At 40.9% G+C, this 19,221-nt stretch overlaps 1 protein-coding gene across 4 annotated transcripts in view; it reads right to left on the reverse strand.

Annotated features, from left to right (window-relative positions):
- RPS6KA1 (ribosomal protein S6 kinase A1) overlaps positions 1-19,221 on the reverse strand; it is a 652,732-nt gene that overhangs the window by 378,415 nt on the left and 255,096 nt on the right. The window contains exons 1-2 of one of the 4 annotated variants that reach the window (XM_075335913.1): positions 9,342-9,460; positions 1,857-1,973 (exon numbers count right to left, since the gene is read on the reverse strand). The exons of 1 other annotated variant lie outside the window; for it this stretch is intronic. In XM_075335913.1, the coding sequence (XP_075192028.1) occupies positions 1,857-1,973; positions 9,342-9,407 (183 nt within the window). In that variant the 5' untranslated portion in view covers positions 9,408-9,460. Of the gene's footprint in view, positions 1-1,856; positions 1,974-2,415; positions 2,617-9,341; positions 9,461-19,221 lie in introns of those variants that run through there. 2 more of the 4 variants (XM_075335911.1, XM_075335912.1) reach the window with 2 other exon arrangements.

Raw genomic sequence — 19,221 nt, forward strand, 5'->3', positions numbered from 1 at the left:
CATATGGGATTTTGATTTCCCAATAATTAATGACGGAATTGAATATTGTTGATCAATTTTAACATGTGCCTTATTGTACTGTGACCATTTTTTTCTAATATATATTGCACGTGTATATATTCCCTGTCTTCATATGAATTTGACAATGTGATTCACACTTTCTTGGATTGTTTATCTGTCATCCGTGGTCCCTTTACATATGTGTTCTCCATTCTGAACTCTTTTGGTTCATTTACATCCACATATATGCTAGCGATGCCCGTATCTAAAATATGTACTTTAGGGAGAGCTGCAGTTTTCTATTGTGGAGAATAACGATCACACATCTATTCAATTATTGGATGGTGAACATACTATCTAAATTCATAATGTCTGCGCTGTATGTGTTGCTTTGTATTAAAAACACTGGGGAACCCAGGATTGTATCGTATTTGATATTAAACATAACTTGTTGGTGTTTTCAGCTGCTCCTTATCCCCCTGTGACGTGCGGGCGTCTGAGCGCGCGCCCTCTGATAGTTATCCGGGTGTATGCACCTTGCGGCCTCCTTTTGCCCACTGCGCATGCCCAATGACGTCATCGGGACTTCTTCCCGGGACATGCGCACTGAGGCTGGAGCACTGCTCTGTGCACTACACATTGACCGGGGATGACTCACTGCGCATGCGCCGCCATCACGCTGGCGCGTTACCTGGGGATTAATTGACTCAAGGTATTTAAACCTGACATTTGGGGAATGAACGCACTTCCACCCCTGCCTCCGTCCTGCTGAGGAAGCAATAGCGATACGCGTTCGGGATTGGTTGCGGTTCCTCTTCCCCCCACTGTGTGTGCCTTCTGGCTCCCTGTCCTTTTATGGGTAAGCTGCACTTAACTATTTCATGTACCGTTCTTTTTTGATCACGATATCAGCACTTACCCTGGGTCAGTTTGGGAGCTGTTTGTTTCTATACAGCAGTCATCCAGGAATTGACTATTGTTTAATTTTAGGTTACACTGATCTTTCCTGTCTGCTTGGCTGCCTCTGCCTATATATGCCTGTGCTGGGCACACACATATACTACTGTGGGGGGTGATGTTTGGTAGAGGTCCTCCTATATCCTCATAATTGATGTAAAATTGTACTGTACCGGTTTGTGTTTTTTTATTCCATTTTTCTAAATAAAGATTATTATATTTTATGGGAATTGTACTCCTGTTGTGTGTTCATGACACACTATTTTTGAGGTCTTAGTGATGGAGTTTTTCCAAATGTTTAATCCTACTTTAGGGGCAATATAACATTATTGTGGTGATTGACATAATGATTTCACAGCCCTTTTCTATTTGGTCTTTGGTCTTTCACTTTTCCTCCTCTAAAGGAGAAAGTAATAAAGTCAGATGGTACTCGCCTTCCCCTCATATAGACATGATGAGCTATTGAACTCAGTGATTTGCTGCAGCAATGATGTGCTCTGTTGTCAAAGACCGGAGCAGTGGTGGAGAGCCAGCGCTGGACCCAGGGAGATATTTTATACTATTGCTTTTCCGAGATGGTCTTTATTGGTCCTACGACCTATTTATTTCCACAGTTGTGCAGATGTTAGAGCGGAGATCTTATCTTTCCAATGTCTGGGAAGTATGGTCTTTTTTATCATGCATTGTAAAATAAACTGATCCAGGAAAATTACAGAAGCTCTGCTAAGCAGGTTAGTAATATGTCAGATGGCAAGCCAATAACAAACATCTAAATTAGAAATACTATCAGCTGTAACAAAGATTTAAAAACAGACATGTCTTAAATAAACTGATTTTGCTTCCTACTACTATGTGGGGTAACTTGGAGTCTTAGAATTTACTACATAAAACCCACTCACCTTTCCAAAAGAGCCCTGCCCCAGGACTTTAAGCAGGACAAAGTGTGATTGATCAGCCTTCTCGGAGCCTTCCTTGACATGGTGTGTAATGGGAATTTCCTTCACTACCACCTCATCCTGTTGATAAGAATACAAAAAAAAAAACCCATCTCAAAATATTGTGCATGCTATAGGCAATTAATAATGAGTTTGTATAGCTTTTGTAATAATTGTGGACTATATGTGGTAAATACAATCTTAAAAAAAAGTAAACATTGTTTACATATTTATCTGATAGTTAAGAAAAAAATAACAAAAAACCCCCCAACAAGTTATATACACACTATAACAATGACGATGCTTCTTTAAACCTCAATGCTTGTGCCAAAAACTAAACACCCCCCATCAAAATAGTGTATTTTAGAGAGCATACACCCCTTCACAGCTCGCAGGAAGTTGGAAAGGCATCAGACAAAACACCATCTGAATACATCATCATATGCCCTAATTAAAGTCTATTATATAAGCTATTCTCTAATGTGCTAACATCTAGAAGATGCTATACCTAATGCCTACTGACCAAATCGCCCAGGTGTCCTGTATCTGGCAGAGGAGGACATCGAGATTTGTCTCTGTGTTTTTTCTGTATCCAAAGAGAAAACCGTGTCCTAAATCCTGGAATCCGAACCTCCTTCTCCATGGGGCTTTAATGCCCACATAGAGAGGAAGGCAATCGAATGCTGAAGAATGAGACTTTGGACGACTAAACCCAAATGATGATATCTTCTGCCTCCTCAGCCGCTATCTGCAGAAACTGAAAGCAATGTGCGATACAGCTATTAGACTTCCTCTACATTAACCTCAAAACCAAAATACATTGTGAACCAATGGGGAGCACATACCGCACCGAGCACCTGCCTCCATTACTGAAGGGAAGCAGCAACACCTCAATGAATAATTTGAGCCTTAGAAAGGATGTCTCCTAAAATGTAAAAACAAACTTCAAATTTCCTCCTCATATGAACATTTTTTTTTCCTTTATGAGTGTTGAAAATCTTATATTCAGCTCTGACATCTCTACCTGTCTTGGAATGTGATAGCAGCTACTGCAATGCTGGCAAAGGCCATTGCTAAGAGTCTGGTCATTAGGGTGTATGCACACAGGGCGTTTACACAGCGGATTCACCCACGCTGTGAATTTGATTTGGGAAGGTTTGTGCCATGCTTATGAATCATTTCAATATTACAACTTCTGGTAGTAACCTAGTGGGGCAGTCCAAAACTTTGATGATGCTTATAATACATGTCAGAAAAGGTTAAGTTAGCGGAGTGGTTCCATCACAGGGGAACACGTTTTTTTTTTTTTAATCTCTTAAGGTTATTCACAATTGCTACTGTATATTAAAAAGACAGCAACAAAAAATTAAATTAATAAGCAGCTTCTATCAAAATAAATAAATGTTGCTCTGACAGCACAACAACAGTATACAAGCAAACAAATACAACCACACACTGAGCGCTCAATGGTATATGTGAGTACCAAATATATGAACTTTGAACTGCATAACTGATAGGCTAGATTCACATTTCCGTCAATTTGTATCAGTCACAATCCGCGGCTCTAGTAAACAACGGAATCCGTTTGGCGGATTCCGTTGTTCCCATAGACTTGTATGAGCAGCAGATTGTGACTGATGACGCTGCGTTGCATCCTCCGCCGGACTGATCAGTCGTGGAACGACTGACCATCGGGCGGCAGGAAGGCAGCTTGTAACGTTATTTGAGCAGCACAATCCATAGGATTTCGCTGCGCGTGCTCTCTCTCGGCTCCCTGCACACGTAACCAGGGTACACATCGGGTTACTAAGCAAAGCGCTTTGCTTAGTTACCCGATATTTACCTTTTCTACGTGTGCAAGGAGCCAGCGCTAAGCAGTATACGCTGGTAACCAAGGTAAATATTGGATAACCAAGCAAAGTGCTTTGCTTAGTTACCCGATATTTACCCTGGCTACGTGTGCAGGGAGCCAGACACTTCCCCGCTCGGTTCCGCCCCCTCCCGCACTCCGCATGTACACACGCACACACACAGACACACACACAGACAGACATACACACAGACACACCTGTCCCCAGCCATGCAGTCCCCAGCCATGCCGTCCTCAGCGCCATGGCCCCGCTCTGCTCCACCCACCCCGCACTCCGCCCCCTGCACACATTCTCGGTGGCCGAATGATCAGCTGATCACCCGGCTGCTGTAAGCGATCGGCTGATCACCCAGCGGTCGGCTGCTGTGAGCGATCGGCTGATCACCCGGCGGCCGGCTGCTGTGAGTGATCAGCTGATCGCTCTCATTAGCCGGCCGCCGTGAGATCATCTGTTTGCTCTCAAAAGCCGGCCGGCTATTGTGAACGATCAGCTGATCGTTCTTTTACAATGGAGTCCGACAACGAATTCTATTCTTGTCATCGGTTGTACAATGCATCAGTCACAAGCGTCAGGCAATGCATGTGACTGATGCAAAACAACGGAAATGTGAACCTAGCCTTACATTGATTGTACTGATAAAATTGAGATAGTCAGCACACAGTTTGATCAAATTAAGAGAGTCCATCTGCTGGCCAATTCAACATCTCTTTAAATGGGAACCTGCAATATTAATCTTACCATACCTCCCAACCGTCCCGGATTCTGCGGGACTGCTCCGATTTTAGAGGTGTGTCCCACAGTCCCGCGGCTCACAGCTGATGTCCCGGCTCCACCCCTCAGTGCAGTGAATAAATTAAATTAAATTCTCCTCGAATCTGGATTATCGGTGCGGCTGGGACTCGAACCCGTGAGCTCATTGTTTCATAGGCAGCAGCTCTACCACTGAGCCACTGCCAGTAATTAAAAGCATAGGAAGATTTGGTAAACTTGACCTCTTTATTGCAAGTGAGAAACCAAGAGCAGATTATTCAGCTGCAAAGATGGATGGAGGAAGGGATGGAGGGATGGATGGAGAAATGGATGGATGGATGATAGAGGGATGGATGAATGATAGAGGGATGGATGAATGAAAGAGGGATGGCTGAATAATAGAGGGATGGATGGATAATAGAGGGATGTATGATCGAGGGATATATAGATACATGACAACTAATAGATACATACATGATAGATAGACATATAGATAGACATATAGATAGATGGATAGATAAATGATACATGATAGCTAGATGGATAGAGTCATAGATCGATGGATAGATAAATGATACATGATAGATAGAATCACAGATCAATAATATACAGAGGGATAGATGTATAAATACTGCATCTCTTTGTAGGTGAAGGAAAGAGTCAGATTAATTTGTTCCCATAAAATTACTATAAAGAAATGAGGAAAAAAAATACAAAATATATATTTTTATTATTTTTTTTGTCTTCACCACCTTGGATTCAAACCAGCAACTTTCAAAACTTGTGTCCAGCAGCCTCCTAGGCTTTCTACCGATCTAAGCTGTTGAGCCACTGGGAATTGATGATGTCAGAGGGAGGATTTTACATAAATTAACCTACAATGAAGCCCTGATCACACAGGACACAGGGCTCCATTGTACACAGCAGCGTCTCTTATGTTCTGTATTCTAGAGGGAGAGGAAAAGAGGGGTTTTTTTTCTTCTAATAAAATTACTAAAAATAATTACAAAAAAATAGAATAATGTAATTATATTACACTTTTTTATAAAATAATAAACATCACAAATCAGCAAATAACATGGACATATTTGATGTCCCTGTAATCGTAACAACCCGAACAACACAGCGATCAGATTATTTATGGGGGACCGGTAAATGGCGTAAAAAAAAAAAGGCACAATTTATTAATTTTCTTTATTAAAACCCATAAAATGTAATAAAAATGTATCACTGAGGCCGAGTTCACACGTAGCATAAATGCTGCATTTTTTCTGCAGGTGTCCGCACCACGAGCGCAATAACATTCTTCTCTGATTATTGTGTTTGCGGTATTTTTATGCATTGTCCCCTTATTTGATACATGTTTGTTACAGATGTGAATCCTGAAGCTTATAAAGGGAAAAAAAAAAAACCCAAACGCACACCAAATCCACACAGTTCAGCGGCATCTTTACAAGCACCAGGGTCGGAGATTTCATGACGTCTGATCCACTTTGCTTGGACAATTAGGCTATGTGCGCACGTTGCGTTTTTACCCGCGTTTCTGCAGCATTTTTAGCTACAGCGTTTTTGCGCTAAAACGCATGCGTTTTTGTTGTCCAGCAAAGTCTATGGGAAAAGATGAAATCCTGTCTGCACTTTGCTTTATTTTCTGCAGCGTTTAATTTTCATATTTGTGGTCAAAAACCATGCAGAAAAAGAAGCAGCATGACTGTTTTTGCCATTTCTGCAGCGTTTCCTTAACATTGGAGTCAATGAGAAATGGCAAAATGCAACCAAAATCAACTTTCCTGCGTTTTTCATGCTTTTTACCTGCTTTTCCACTGCGTTTTTGGCTTCAAAAACGCATGCTTTTCTGGCATAAAATTAAAGGGTTATAATGTTCCTTTACACACACACAAGAACCGAAAATTTAAATGTTATAAAATAATAAATGTCACCTATTTTTCTGTTAAAATGTGCATAACCGCTATTTCATTAAAATTGATAATTTTCCATATAGTTTTATTAAAAGTTAATTTTATCCTTTTTTTTTCTCTTTTTTCATTCTTTTTGACTATTCCAACTTTATTTCTCAGTGTCTTGATCTACAAAACGCATCTGCAGAAACGCAGGTGAAAACGCAGGTAAAAAGTGCTGAAAACGCACTAAAAACGCGGTAAATACGCATGCGGTTTTAGCGCTAAAAAATAGTCAAAAGCCATTTGGTCAAAAACCAAGGGAAGGAAAACGTGCAGAATAAACTGCAGGTACTCCGATGCAACGTGCACACATAGCCTCAGTCCGAGTTCACATGTAGTGTAAATGCTGAATTTTATTCTGTAGTGTAAATGCTGTTCTTTGCACATCTATTCTGCTGTGTTTAATTAACCAAGCAAAGTGGATGTGATTCCATGAGAAGACGCCGCCAAACTCTGCGTTGGGGGGGGGGGGGGTGTTCTCTGGAGGTTTCTATGTGGAGCTTAAAAAAATGCAGAACAAAGCTTTTCTGTACAATAAAAACGCAGATTCACATCTGAACCAAGCACATTAAATAATGGAGAAAAGGCAGGCAGAAAAAATGCAGCAAAAATGGAATAATCAGAGAAGATTGTTAGTGTAGTTTGGTGCAGACAGCAGAAACAAAAAGAAACCGGATTTATGCAACGTGTGAACACGGCTTTATAGGCACAAATAAGCAACATGTCATAGTGACACAGAAATATAAGAAAATTCTGGCTGCTATGACTATTAACGAACTGTCTGGGGCAACTGCTGAATGACCCTTACTGCCAAATGGGTGTGGCTAGGGGCATGGTCAAAATTTGCCCCTTTTGTCCCTCTTTCCTTTCTTCAAAAGTTGAGAGGTATGCATTAATCTGCTAAACTCAGCTCAACCAAACATGATGTTTGACTGCCGAACTTCACAGTCACAGCTGGCACTGCCCAGCTTCAGTGTCCAGCCCCAGCCTCTGCACACATTCCCTGTCAGTATTCTGCCCCAGCACCTAAAAATGAATACTATGTAATGAAAATTATATATAGTCCCTAATGTGAGTCTATAGAAGATATATACACACATACACCCACCCACACACTCCTGGAGTTATATAATATAATCACCACATATGCACTCTCCTCTGTCCCCCAGCCCTGTCTCTCACCTGTGCACTCTCTTCTCTGCCCCCTTCCCGCTCTGTCTCACCCATACACTCTTCTCTGCCCTCCCTCACGCTCTCTCTCACCAATGCTCTCTCTTCTCTGCCCCCTTCCTGCACTGTCTCACCCGTGCACTCTTCTCTGCCACCCCCCAGCGCTTTCTCACCAATGCGGTCTCTTCTCTGCCCCCCTGCTCTCTCACCTGTGCAATCTTCTCTGCCCCCATTGCGCTCTCTCACTCATGCTGTCTCTTCTGTCGCCCCGCTCTGTCTCACCCATACACTCTTCTCTGCCTCTCACCCGTGCACTCTCTTCTTTGCCCTCCTTGCGCTCTGTCACCCATACTCCTAGAAACACAACAAACTGCAGCACCTACAGTCAATGGCCACCTGTGTAGTACACAATCTGGCGGTAATGGGACGCCAGTCCAATATCAAGGATCACTTGATTCCACATACCATGCAATAAAGCAGACGACAGCGTCCTTGAGTGAAAATTCTTTCCTTTTTATTCCATCATAGTGCACAAAAATATGCAGAATTCTTTCCTTTTTATTCCATCATAGTGAACAAAAATATTTTGTGCACTATGGTGGAATAAAAAGGAAAGAATTTTCACTCAAGAGGACGCTGTCATCTGCTTTTTTGCCTGACACCAATGCTGTCTCTTCTGTGCCGCCCCCGTTATCACCTGTGCACTCTCTTCTCTGCCCCCTCTTACCCATGTTGTCTCTTCTCCTCCGTCCTGTGCTGAGTGCAGCGCGCTTACAGCTAGATGATGCAGAGCTCGGTGCTGTTGACCGCTGGTGTCAGGTGACCTCCCTACTATCTGCTCCTGACTATTCAGAAACCAGGAGCGCCGGAAGCTGCATTCATCACAGAGTGAGGAGAGAGACAGCGCACTGGGGAAGGGGGGACAGAGTTACCCGGGCACCATACATCATAATGAGCTTAGGACACAGTCAGGCAAACAGCGCTGACGGTGTCCTGGACAGAGGGCAAGGAATGTGGGGAGGGGGCGGGGAAGGATGAGAGGGGGCAGGGGCTCATCGCACTATACCTGGTCGGCAGCAGGGCGGCAACAAGATGTCCGCCCGTCAATAAGGTCCAGCCCCTGTTGACGTGATATCACAGGAAGCAGGAAAATCAAGGCAGGAGTGGTCACATGACCGCTCTGAGCCGGGGGAGAGGAGCTGACAGCAGGGTGGGTAAGTAGTTACTATCTACTTACCTGCCCTAATGTAGCCTAATCGAGAAATAACAAAAAATAAGTAAAATAAGCCGGATAACCCCTTTAAGTACAGCTTAAAAATGATCAGAAAAAAAATTGATTTTAAAGCCATATATTATTCAAACTATATTCTTGTGTTGAGTTTCTTCACAGGACACAGCAGGTTTCATGTGTGTGGGACCCTCAAGCGCATTCAGAGGGTAAAAAAATTAAATAAAAATAAAAGCATGAATGACTCCATAAGTATCACTGTTTCTGATGTCCCCATAACTAATTTCTTCAAGGCAGAGTACAGAAATAAACAGGAATGGGGCAAACCTTTTTTCATTAAACTGACTTCCCTTAACCACTAGAACAACTACAAGTACTGATCAGAAGACAAAGAATTACAGAGAGGTACAGCAGTGAACAGGGGATACACCTTACTCTATTTACAAGCAGTACAAAACATAGAACTTGCCTCTTTCATCTTGGTTTTTGGACGGAATATCTGTCTCAACATTTTTGGTTTGGCGCTGTAGGTCATCACTATCCTCCTGTATTGCCACCCTCTCTTGCAATGTACAGTGCAGTGTGAAAGGGCATTGAAGAAAGGTGGGTGTTTGCAAATGGGTAAGAAGGAGGATATCCTTCAGCTTAGGAAAAAGAAAAAAAAAAAAAAAGGGGAAATATTGCAATTTCCTCAGTAAAAGCAGAAACCACAGAGCAGGCGTACAACTGGCTGTGAAAGGAGGAGGTTGTGATACTACAGTATGTATTCCCTCTGCATTATTTTAATTTTCATGTCTGAGTACAAAGCGATGAAATATAAAGAGGAAAAAAAAATATTTTTTATTATAGCGCCATTAATTCCATGGCGCGTTACATGTGAAAGGGATATACATAATAGGGGCAAGTACAATAATCAAATAATACAGGATACAGACAGGTACAGGAGGATAGAGGTCCCTGCCCGTGAAGGCTCACAGTCTACAAGAATATGGTTTTGTTTGATTGGAAATCTCATTGGTCAAAAGCTGCCACATCAATAATCTGGCCTGTGTGCAATTTCAAGCTTAGTACTAAAAGTTATGAAGGTCACTTATTTAGAAAGTGATGTACATTCCTACCTGGGGTCTCCTAACTGTAATAAAGACAGAGGGGAAAAAGGTTTACAGGCCAAATCCTGGGTAATCCTGGAGAAAAAGTATGATGCAGGTCCAAGACAAATGTGAAAAAAAAACCTGTAAATACAATATGAAGAAATACCATTGCACGTCGCACAAACACCTTAACCCCATCACCCCCAAGCCTTGTTCACATTCCTGACCAGGGCAAATTTTCCAATTTTGACCAGTGTCACTTTATGTGGTAATAACCCTGGAACGCTCAAGACTTCCCAGTAATTCGGATAATGTTTTTATGTTAGTGGCAAATTTAGGTTTACATTTTTTTATTTTTTCTGTGAAAATACAGTTGAAGCCAGAAGTTTACTTACACAATCTAAAAATACACATGTGCATATTTTTGTCACTATCTGACATGAAATCAGAATAAACCTTTCCTGCTTTAGGTCAATTACAGTTACCAAAATTATTTATATTTGTCAAATGCCAGAATAATGAGAGAGAGTATTTTTTTTTTATTCCTTTCTGCAAAGTCAAAAGTTTACATACAATTCCTTAGTATTTGCCCTTGACATTTTATATATCCTTCCACAAGCTTCTCACAAGAGGTGGTAGAAATGTGGGCCCATTCCTCCTGACAGAACCGGTGTAACAGCCATGTTTGTAGGTTGCCTTGCTCGCACCGGCCTTTTCAGCTTTGCCCATACATTTTCAATAGGATTGTGATCATGGTTTTGTGATGGCCACACCAAAACATTGACTTTTTTATCCTTAAGCCACTTTGTATCCAGTTTGGCAGCATGCTTCGGGTCATTGTCCATTTTGAAGACCCATTTCCACCCAAGCTTTAAGTTCATGGCTGAGGTCTTGAGATGTTGCTTCTGCTACCCTCGTATTTCACAGTTGGGATGGTGTGGTTTGGCTTCAAAGGTTTTCTCTTTTTCCTCAAAACGTAATGATGGTCATTGCAGCCAAACAATTCAATTTTAGTTTCGTCAGACCACAGGACATGTCTCCAGAAATTAGGGTCATTTATCCTGTGGCCATTTGCAAACATTAATCTGGCTTTATGGTTTTTTGTTTTTTTTTAAGTATTAGCTTCTTCCTGGCAAAGTGTCCTTTCAGCCTGTATTGATACAGTAGTCGTTTCACTGTGGATAATGATACAATCTTACCAGCTTTTGACAGCATCTTCACAAGGTTGTTTCCTTTTGTTCTTGGGTTGATATTCACATGTTGGACCAAAGCATGTTCATCTCTGGTACTCAGAACCAGTCTACTTCCTGAGCACTATGATGCCTGGACATTCCCATCTTGTTTATACTTGCGTATAATTGTTTGTACAGATCAACGAGGCATCTTCAGGTGTCTGGAAATTGCACCCAAGGATGAACCAGACAAGTTCACAATTCTCTTCCTGAGATCTTGGCTGTATTGTTTTGACTTTCCCATGATGCTACACAAAGAAGCAGTATGTTCCGGTGTGCATTAAAATACATCCATCTAATTAACTCAAATGTTGCCAATAAACCTATCACAAGCTTACAAAGACATGAAATCGTCATATGGGCTATCCCATATTGCTTAAAGGCATAGTACTCTTAGTGTATGTAAACTTGACGTTGCAAAAAGTAATAAAAAATGCCTTACAACATCCTCTCTCCTTCATTAATCTGGCATTTGGCAAATATAAATAATTGTGGTAATCCTAATTGACCTAAAAAACAGGAAAGGTTTTTCTGATTTCATGTCAGATAGTGAGAAAAACATGCAGATGTGTCTTCTTAGATAGTGTATGTAAACTGGTTTCAACTGTATCGTAAATTTAGAGAATGTCGCAATTTTTAAACTTTTCATTTTATGCCCTTAAAGCAGATACTTATGCCACCCAAAACAATATATTTTTTTTAAATTGAAAACGGTTACACAACAATAATACATTAATTCCAAAACACTACTTCAGGAACACCAAATGTGGAACTATTACTGCGTTGCAGGAGATATGACACACATCCAGGAGAGGTATAATGCAAGGTGGTTTAATTCAATGCATTTCGAAGTGTTAGCGCACTTTATTAGGAAATCCACCACTATGACCAAATTCATACTCGTGAATTTCCTGATGAAGCAGTGGGGTAACACTTCGAAAACCATTGAATGAAACCACCTTGCATTATACCTCTCCTGGATGTATGTCGTATTTCCAGTAGTGCAGTAACAGTCCCACATTTACAGTGTTCCCAAGTGATCTTTGGCTTCTTTAGAACGTGGACTCTGCAGCAGCTGGTTACAGACTTTACATCTGGTTGTGAGCACATTCTCTTATTACTTTTATTCCTTGTTACTGGGTAAGACCCTATTGAGCTTTTTTTCCCTCCAGCTTTTTAAAACGCTTCTTCAGAAGTAGAAAACAAAAGTACAACAATATGAATTATTCTTCAAAAGATGTATATATTAAAAGGAGCTTCTCAGGTACATTAGCATTACATAGTTTAATATTAGCAAGTGAATTAAAACCCATGTTGTGTTGACGAAGCATAGTAATAATATACATGTTGCTCTTCTGTCATCAAACCTGAAGTACAAGCTCAGAATTTACATTGATCAGATCTAACAATAGCAGAAAACCTTTTGCTGCCCACTGTTGAGATTCCCACCTTGTAAAATAGTGATTTTTGTGAATAATTTTGATTCATAAAAGGCTTCACATTGCATTGCAACGGAAGTGGGGGTTTTCACTAAGCAGTGTATGAGTGAGTTATTTTGAATTTCTTGCTTGAGAAACACCCATCTGCTTTGGAATCATTCAACATGATTCGATTTGACAAGTTAAAGCTTTTCTACCAGCCAGAAAGACTCGTAGTCTAAAGGTTAAAGGAAGAATTGGTAGGTTAAGAATGTCCATATTAACGAATAGATATTTGCTATGGATACTAGTAAAATAAATTACCCAAAAAATATAGGTAGTGAGACGCTGGTTATTTCTTAAAATATCTTTTTTGAACAATACCTATACTATTGCGAATATCTATTTTCCAAACCAAGACCAGGTATCCTTTGGAATGGAGACTCTGGAGAAACTGGCATAGTTTGCGTGTGGCAACTGTATTATCCTGGGAGGAGACTTCAACCTCATACTGGATCGAGCCATGGACTCGTCCTCTGGTAGGTCTGCAATCCCCTCCTCGGCACTACGCAGATTGAAAAGAGAACTAACATCTCTTAAATTAGTCGACCTTTGGAGAGTCTTACATCTCGGAGTCAGAGACTACAGCTTTCACTCCACAGTTCATAATAGCTATACCAGACTGGACCACATTTTCATATCCCATGACTTGCTGGACAAATCCCCGGGTTGTTCAATGGATGTCTTTCTCTGGTAGGACCACACGCCAGTATATGGGGAGATTGGGGTAAGAGACGGAGGGGCGAGTGGGACACACATGGAGACTGAACGACAACCTGCTCAAGAACGAGCAATGTCTAGAGGATATTCATAAAACTATTGCAAACTTCAAAATAGACCATGTGGCAGACTCCACACCTGCCCCGGTCAAATGAGAAGCGCTGAATTGTATGATTAGGGAGGTTTGCATATCCCATGGATCCAGAATTAAAAAAGAAAGTGCAAGGGAACTAAAAGAGCTGTTATTACAACAAGGTCATAAAGAAACGATAAATAAAACCAGATCCAGTGACATCCTTAAAACAGAAATATCTAATATACGTCACCAAATATTAGCTATCCATGATCGAAAATCACTGTGTGCCAGAGATAAATTTTGTAGGAATATCTTTGAGTTTGGAGATAAAAGTGGACGATTGTTGGATAGAACCCTACACACCAGACATACACAAACCTCAATACTTGCGTTAAACTCGCAGGCAGGAACCCAGATACACTCCACCCCTGACATATTAGAAGAATTCAGAAACTACTATGCAAAACTTTATAACATCCCAACTCCACATGCCCGAACATCCGAAGCGAGACATCATGACATTTTGGAATATCTCAACAAATATGCACCAGACCCCCTTGAGGATGTGGAAGCTGAAGACATAGACGAGGATTTCTCAGACACAGAGCTAAGCGATGCCATTAAAACTCTTAAAGTTGGTAAAAGTCCCGGTCCTGATGGGTTTACCCCCCGGTTTTATAAAATATGTGGAGAGGCATGTAACCCTATAATGTTGAAAGCCTTTAATTCTATAACTAACACATGCCAGTTCCCTAAACAGACACTCCAAGCCCGAATAACCGTAATACCAAAACCTGGCAGGGACCCCTGATTTGTTCCAATTATAGACCTATCTCACTAATAAATGTGGATATTAAATTCTCTAAAATGATAAGCCTAATCTCAGGCCTCTTTATTCCCAAGTTGATAACAAAAGCCAAGTGGGATTTGTTCCAGGGAGGGAGGCACGTGATAATACTATTAGAACCCTGTCCCTGGTGGCTCAGGCTTGTCAGCATCAAACCCCAATGTGCCTCTTGACAGTGGATGCCGAAAAAGCATTTGACAGAGTCCATTGGGGTTTTTTAGAAGCCACGATGCAGGCAATTGGCGCCGTTAACGCTTACTACAATAGGTAAAAGCACTATATCATGAACCAACGGCACAAGTGGGCGTCAATGGACGCCTGTCAGCCCCATTTAATATTAGAAACGGTACCAGACAGGGATGCCCCCTATCACCATACCTCTACATTTTGGTAATGGAATCCCTGGCAAATGCGCTCAGGAAAAACCCTTCGGTAAAAGGGATACAGATAGGACAAACATCTCAAACTGGCACGGTTTGCAGACGACCTCTTGATATATGTGACACAGCCGAGGACTAGTTTACCCGTCATACTACAGGAGTTCGAGACCTTTGGTAGACTTTCCAACTTTAAAGTAAACCTACAAAAAACAGAGATCTTAAATGTATCGCTGCCGTCTGTAGAAGAGAATATCCTCAAACCAGTCTTCCCCTTTAAGTGGACCAGCAATTACATTAAATATTTGGGGATCAGGGTCTCTCCTAAACACAAAGACCTATATGACCAAAATTTTCCAGACCTCTTAAAAAAACATACAAAAAGATCTCATGGCTTGGCATAACCTCCCCATATCGTGGTTTGGGTCAATACAGTTAAAATGGATGTCCTACCCAAAATACTATATATGTTTCAAACCATCCCATTGAACCTGGGAGAAAATTTCTTCCTCAAGTTAAAGAAGATGATTAGCAATTTTATATGGCGCGGTACCAGACCCCGATTGAAATATTCCATGCTGAATAAATCTCGTTGGGACGGAGGGTTGGGGCTGCTGGATTTTAAAGCCTATCACGCAGCGGCAGTGGGCGGCTGCATACTGTATCTTCTCCACAATAAAGACAGAAAATTGTGGGTGGAGATTGAGTATGACTTCTGCCCGACTATGACAAGGAATCTTCAGGTTGTCATCTGGAACTAGTCTGGAGACCCTGGGAGTTTCCCCGATTCTCTTATCTTTGGCTACCGCGTGGAGGAAGGCCAATAGACGATATAGACTGAGAGGGGAACCGGGTCCTATGACGCCACTGGTGGGCAACCCCGCATTCCAGTGTTGGCTTCACAAGCTTCGTCCCAGTCTGATTTCACGTCCGACAGGAGGGATCCCACGGGTCAAAGATGCAATTACCCAACAAGGTTGCAAATCATTGATGTCCCTGCTTGGAGACCGGCCAAGGGAACCAAGTGATTGGTTTCAATACTTAAAACTACGTAGCTTCATAGACTCACTGGCTCCGGGATCCGAGATGCATAGGGATCTGACTCCATTTGAAAAGCTATGCTTCCTTAGAGAAACACCTCCTCACACAGTCTCAATAATCTACAACATAATAGTGCCGGGAGGGGGGGCGACCTACCTGAGTACGTAAGACATTGGCAGTCAGAATTGAGCCAGACTTTTTCCAAAGCACAATGGTATAAGTCATTTAACCTAACACACAAATCCACCATTTCATGTAGAATACAAGAACTCAATTATAAAATCCTCTCACGGTGGTACAGCACAGCCGCCAGACTACACAAAATCTTTCCAGAGGTTTCGGACACTTGCTGAAGGTGCCAGACCTGGGTGGGCACAATGCTACATGTTTGGTGGACCTGCCCGGGGATACAGGGACTCTGGAAAGATGTCTTTGCTCTCTATAATCACTTACATCACACGGGAGTGACACCCTCACCGGAAATAGCTCTCTTGTCGATGTACACAGGGGCAATCTCCAAGGCGAAAAGAGGTCTGATTTCGTACTTCATGATTTCAATGAGGCAGATCATACCGAGGCATTGGAGGTCCACCTATACATTGAAAAGAGCAGACTGGGTGCAGGCCGTAGATACCCTGCGACGTCTGGAGGAGATGAGAGCTTTTGACGAAGGGAGAGATTCCCTGTATTTCTCTACCTGGTATCTGTGGCTCCAATTCAGAGAGACACAGAAATTCCAAACCTGGCTACTTACGGGCGCGTTATCACAATGAATGTTCAAGAGGGTGGGACGGATTTCCTGATAAGAGGATGGTGCGGTATCACGGCACAGAATTTCCCCTCTTTTCCCCATTCCCCTTGTGCCTTCCGCTTCCTCTCCTCTTTTCCTCTACCCATCTTTCTCTGCCTCTCTTTCTCTGCCTCTCTTTCATCTAATTGACATACATAGGTTTACGTGTTCGTACATACAACAAGATTTTACAGAAGGATGTTGCCTTCTATATTCTAAATAGAACAAAGATAAATGATTACTATATATTTGGGTTAGGATGTCATATAGGATGTTATATAGATTTTATTCCTTACAAGACTTGTGACAAATTTTATTGCACTATATGTTTTACGAGACTTAAAGGCCCAGGTCATATTATAACCTTTTCATATTCTGTAAAATTGGGCAACACAAAATACCTATATTCATTTTCTGTTATATAAATTTTTGAAACCATAAAGAAATATTAAATGAAAAAATATAGGTAGTTACGTTAGTTCAGCAATAATACCATAGACCCATGAATGGATATAAGTTGTATGTTGTGTATTCAACTGGCGTGGTCACCATGTATTAGTTATGAAAAACGTATATCCCCATGCTGGATCAGCAGGAAAAAATGTATCTAAACTGAGCCAGAGTACATGGTAGTCAGAATGTCAGCAGCATTCTCAGAAGGCTGACGAGCACCTCCTATAACAAGAGAAGTCTCCTACCACTGTTGATTTCCTACAACACCTGTTATATTTGAAAGAACAAGGCACAAAATACCATGACCAATCATGTAACATTCATATAGTTTATTCATTTATATAAAAATAGTACAAACATTAATGCAATTGTGTAGAATATGAGGTAGTTTGGCAAGGACACAAAAGAGGGGGGTTATTTCAGAAAGATATGCACTAAAAATACACACACATTTGGCTTGTACACTGGCCAAAAAGGCTCCTAACATTCAATGTCACGCTGATATGCACCTAGATAACAAGAATAGTCAGGTCAATGGACAATGCTCCAAACGGGATTAAATAGCAAGGTTATTTGCAAAGAGACTTGCACAGTGTAGATCAAATGCTAATACATGCAAAAAAAACCCATTATACCTCCGCACATGCTCTGACATGTTATCAAAGGTGTCAGAAATTTACATACAATCAAGTCTGCATATCAGAGGGATAAGGTGGTAAAAAAAGAGCCTATGTGAGAGAAAAGGGATAATTACCCATAGTAACACTGTGCCACTGATCCCCAAGCTTCCCTGACGCCATTTCGCTGGATGCTTTTTCGAAGGGAAAAACACCTGTTATATGTAAGATGCAATTGACCGACTATATATTTTTATCTTCCACTAACAAACATTTTTCTGTATAAAGAACCATTTCATTTTTAATTATTTTTGACATTTGAATAAATCCATTTGTTTTATCAAGTTTTTTTCTCTCCTAATCCTCATTGCGAAACAACTACATATCCAAACTATACGTAACCTTTAACTGGTATTATACAATATATCACAAAAGTCACCTTTCTATCCTCCCTGGTAGCTATTCCACTGGATCCTAAAATATGTTTATTTGGGTTACTGGAGGAGGGAATATAGAGTCATCACACCAGAAACATTTTTAGAGAGCTCAGTTTCAGAGTGGTGTCAAAGACCATATAGTGGTTTAACAAGATAGGTTCCACTCAGAATAGTGATAGGGAGTAGTTTATGAGAAGGGAAAAAAGGGGGAAGAAAAACAGAGGGGAAAAAAATACATATATGCACATAACTGAGTATCATCATAATAACTGAGTATCAGTATAATTGTAATGAGAAGAAGAAAAAAGGGGGATTAAAAAAAATGTAGGTACAATACGTACCAACATTTTTTTATATAGATGTATATATAGATAGATCTATATGTATAAAAATAAATGTGTATATTAAAGTGTATGATTGAAAATGTATATATTAGAAAAGTAGGGTAAGACACGTGTACGATATGGTTACCACCACACAAGTAAATGTTCTTACTTATACACACATAATGGTGAACATAAACAAATCTGAAGATAGCTGTATGTATATATGAAGGTATGTAAGACTATACTGTATATAAACAATTGGAGAAACATTAAATGCCAAATTCACGCACTGGTATTACAGGAGAAAGAAGAAAATATAAAAAAAAATGCATGTACTGCATAATATAAACACACACACACACATACATTTTATAATACATATACATATACATATATATATATATATATATATATATACACACATATACACATATACATATATATACACATATACACGTATAATTAGTTAAATCCTGTCTGTATTTTTTTTTTTTTTTCTTTGAGTGCTTCCTACCTGTTTGTAATTCTTTCATGTGCCTCACCCCTGCTGGTCAGCTGATGTTCATCTGGGTCAATGAGACATGTATATAAGTACTGCACTAGGTCTATGACCGTGGTCTGTGTGCGTGCCTCTGGATAAGTGCCTCATAAGTGTCAGAAATATACCAGAAATGAACCAGACAGGACCAGAAGGTAAACTTCAGCTCTTTCTAACCAAGCTTCCCACTGACACAACTTACTTGTTAAATCATATACTTACCACACTACTCCCACCATGTTCACCTATGCCCTCACAGTCTTTGCCCCTCTCCTCCTCACTCTCCTTCGCTATCCCCACACCCCAGCACCCTCTAAGCAAATATT

Source organism: Anomaloglossus baeobatrachus, chromosome 2 (genome assembly GCF_048569485.1).
Source record: "Anomaloglossus baeobatrachus isolate aAnoBae1 chromosome 2, aAnoBae1.hap1, whole genome shotgun sequence".
Lineage (NCBI taxonomy): Eukaryota > Metazoa > Chordata > Amphibia > Anura > Aromobatidae > Anomaloglossus > Anomaloglossus baeobatrachus.